The 2,323-nt window shown below is 39.5% G+C and overlaps 1 protein-coding gene across 2 annotated transcripts in view; it reads right to left on the bottom strand.

Annotated features, from left to right (window-relative positions):
• The window catches only part of LOC101854173 (neutral ceramidase), a 38,761-nt gene that overhangs the window by 2,337 nt on the left and 34,101 nt on the right, over positions 1–2,323 (bottom strand). For both annotated transcript variants that reach the window (XM_005100633.2, XM_035970331.1), the window contains exons 16-17: positions 1,078–1,221; positions 367–420 (exon numbers count right to left, since the gene is read on the bottom strand). In XM_005100633.2, the coding sequence (XP_005100690.1) occupies positions 367–420; positions 1,078–1,221 (198 nt within the window). The remainder of the gene's footprint in view (positions 1–366; positions 421–1,077; positions 1,222–2,323) is intronic.

The raw sequence follows: 2,323 nt of genomic DNA, 5'->3' as shown, positions 1-2,323 counted from the left end.
CACACACACACACACACACACACACACACACACACACACACACACATAACACACAGAAACAAACAATAAAACATTAACACAAAATTCCAAGCAATTATCATCACCAAACAAGTAAAACTAACTAAACCAACCATCATAACACAGAAAAATATAAATTCTAAAATAAAATGTTCTGAAGAAGATAATGATTTTTCAAAAGAAGTATCTATGGAAAGACCACTGAGTCAACTTTTATATTTTTTATAGTAGTCAGATCAATATATTGGATTGGTGGTATAGACTGGTGATGGCAACATACACCATACACACAAAATTAAAGATAATATTGCATAAAAGTTCAGTTCAATCAAGACATCTCGTACTCACTCTCAGATTATTTCTTGGGTTTGCACTCTGGAACCTCACAGTCACTTGAGAACCCTGATGACACCAAAAAAATAACAATGATAATAATAATGAGGTAGATCATTTTTATTGCACCTACTCTCTTGGGCACTCAGCTCTACGTGTTTTACATAAATCAAAGTACAAAGAACAATAAATGGAGAAAAAAATAATTTGCTCTTATGAATGAATAATCGCACGCATGCACGCATACAAGCACACACACACTTACTTAATTCATGCACACAAACATGCACTCACACTTATTCATGCACACACACACACACACACACACACACACTTATTTATTCATGCACACACACACGCACTCACACTTATTCATGCACACACCCATACATACACACACACACACACACACACACACAAACACACGCACGCACGCACGCACACACAAACGCACGCACACACACACACACACACACGCACGCACACACACACGCACGCACACACACACGCACACATACGCACACACACCTTCTGATTACACACACATGCACACACACACATAATATACATCATTTTGAGAGAATATTCATAAGGTGCTGGAAAACAAGTCACTGGCTAAAGGTCCCTTTCAAGACAATCTGGTTATTACAGAGGCTGAACCTTCCACTGACACTATTTAGATCACTTTCAAGGCAGGCAAATTTCACCGTCTCTCATCTCACTTACCGCACGATATGATGGGTTTGCATCTTGGAGAACAGACCCAAACTCTTCTCCAGAAGGAGCCAAATCAAAGATAACTCCAGGCACAAAGTTCAGCTGCACATCCAGGAGATTAGGAGGGGTTGGTCCATCTGGACTTGGAGTACCCTGTGGTGCCATCGGCAAAAACAAATAATTTTAGGCCAATAAAATGATGCATGTACTATTTTTTTCTTCTTAAATGTAGTGTTTAACGCTCTCTTTGACACAATTTAGATTTCTCACGAGGCAGCTTTGACTCTCCTGTCAGAGCACACTGGGGATGAGGGATACTATATCCCGTTAAAAAGAACGAGACACTTGCTAAAAATTTTCCCCACAGATGAATTGAACTCGAGTCTACCGCAAGCAATGGTGAAGTGTTTAACAACTACATATCAGACCCTGGTAAGCGTGTCCTACAGAACGTTGAGAGCTAGAATAGGTATCGGCAGGTGCTAGTTAACAGCAAGCCTGCACAATAACTAAATCTTTCCAAATAAACATATAAGGACAAAAGAAATACTGGAAAGAAGAGCAAGGGGCAGACCATGCCAGAGCATCCACAAACAATCTGCAGAGCTAAAATAGGCACACAACTGATATTGTAACAAAGCTGAACAAAAGCTAGTATCCAATATAGTTGTAAAGTCTCCTCATTTCACTTGCAGGGTGGAACACCCAAAGTTACATCATGTTAAACAGAGAGAGGGTCTGGGCATATGGTTTGGTCCAACTCACATTTCTTTCCTTTTTTCATCCCGCCCATGTCAGTTTTTAATTTTTAAAATATCTGTTGGTAAGACATAAAAAGGTTAAGTTGGAATCCATTCATGCATATTATACGTCTGCTGTGTATGTGCTCTCAATTCTTATTCCCTACACTTCTGAGATCACTTTAGCAGTCATAAAGGAAGTTAGTCTGTGCATTCACATCTGGATACACTTTGCAGTCTTCCTTTGTTCGATTCGAATAAAACACACACAAAGATATCAGAATAATGAAAATAAAGATGCAAAGGCACAGATGTAGCAATAATGCAAGACAAAATTGCTTCTATTTCCCAACCGAACAAATCAAGGTTCATTGTGCATGTGTGCTTGAAAGAATGTGCATGTATCTTTGTGTATGTAAGTGCGCGTGTAGTAGTAGTAGTAGTATAAGGTTTTACGGCGCTCGCAACTGCTAAGGTCATATGAGCGCGCGAAACACAAGTTGTTCACCTCTGCG

The sequence above is a fragment of the Aplysia californica genome, unplaced genomic scaffold, assembly GCF_000002075.1.
Source record: "Aplysia californica isolate F4 #8 unplaced genomic scaffold, AplCal3.0 scaffold00254, whole genome shotgun sequence".
NCBI classification, from domain to species: domain Eukaryota; kingdom Metazoa; phylum Mollusca; class Gastropoda; order Aplysiida; family Aplysiidae; genus Aplysia; species Aplysia californica.
The sequence above is the reverse complement of the archived record's forward strand: the minus strand, read 5'-3'. Positions and strand labels throughout refer to the sequence as shown.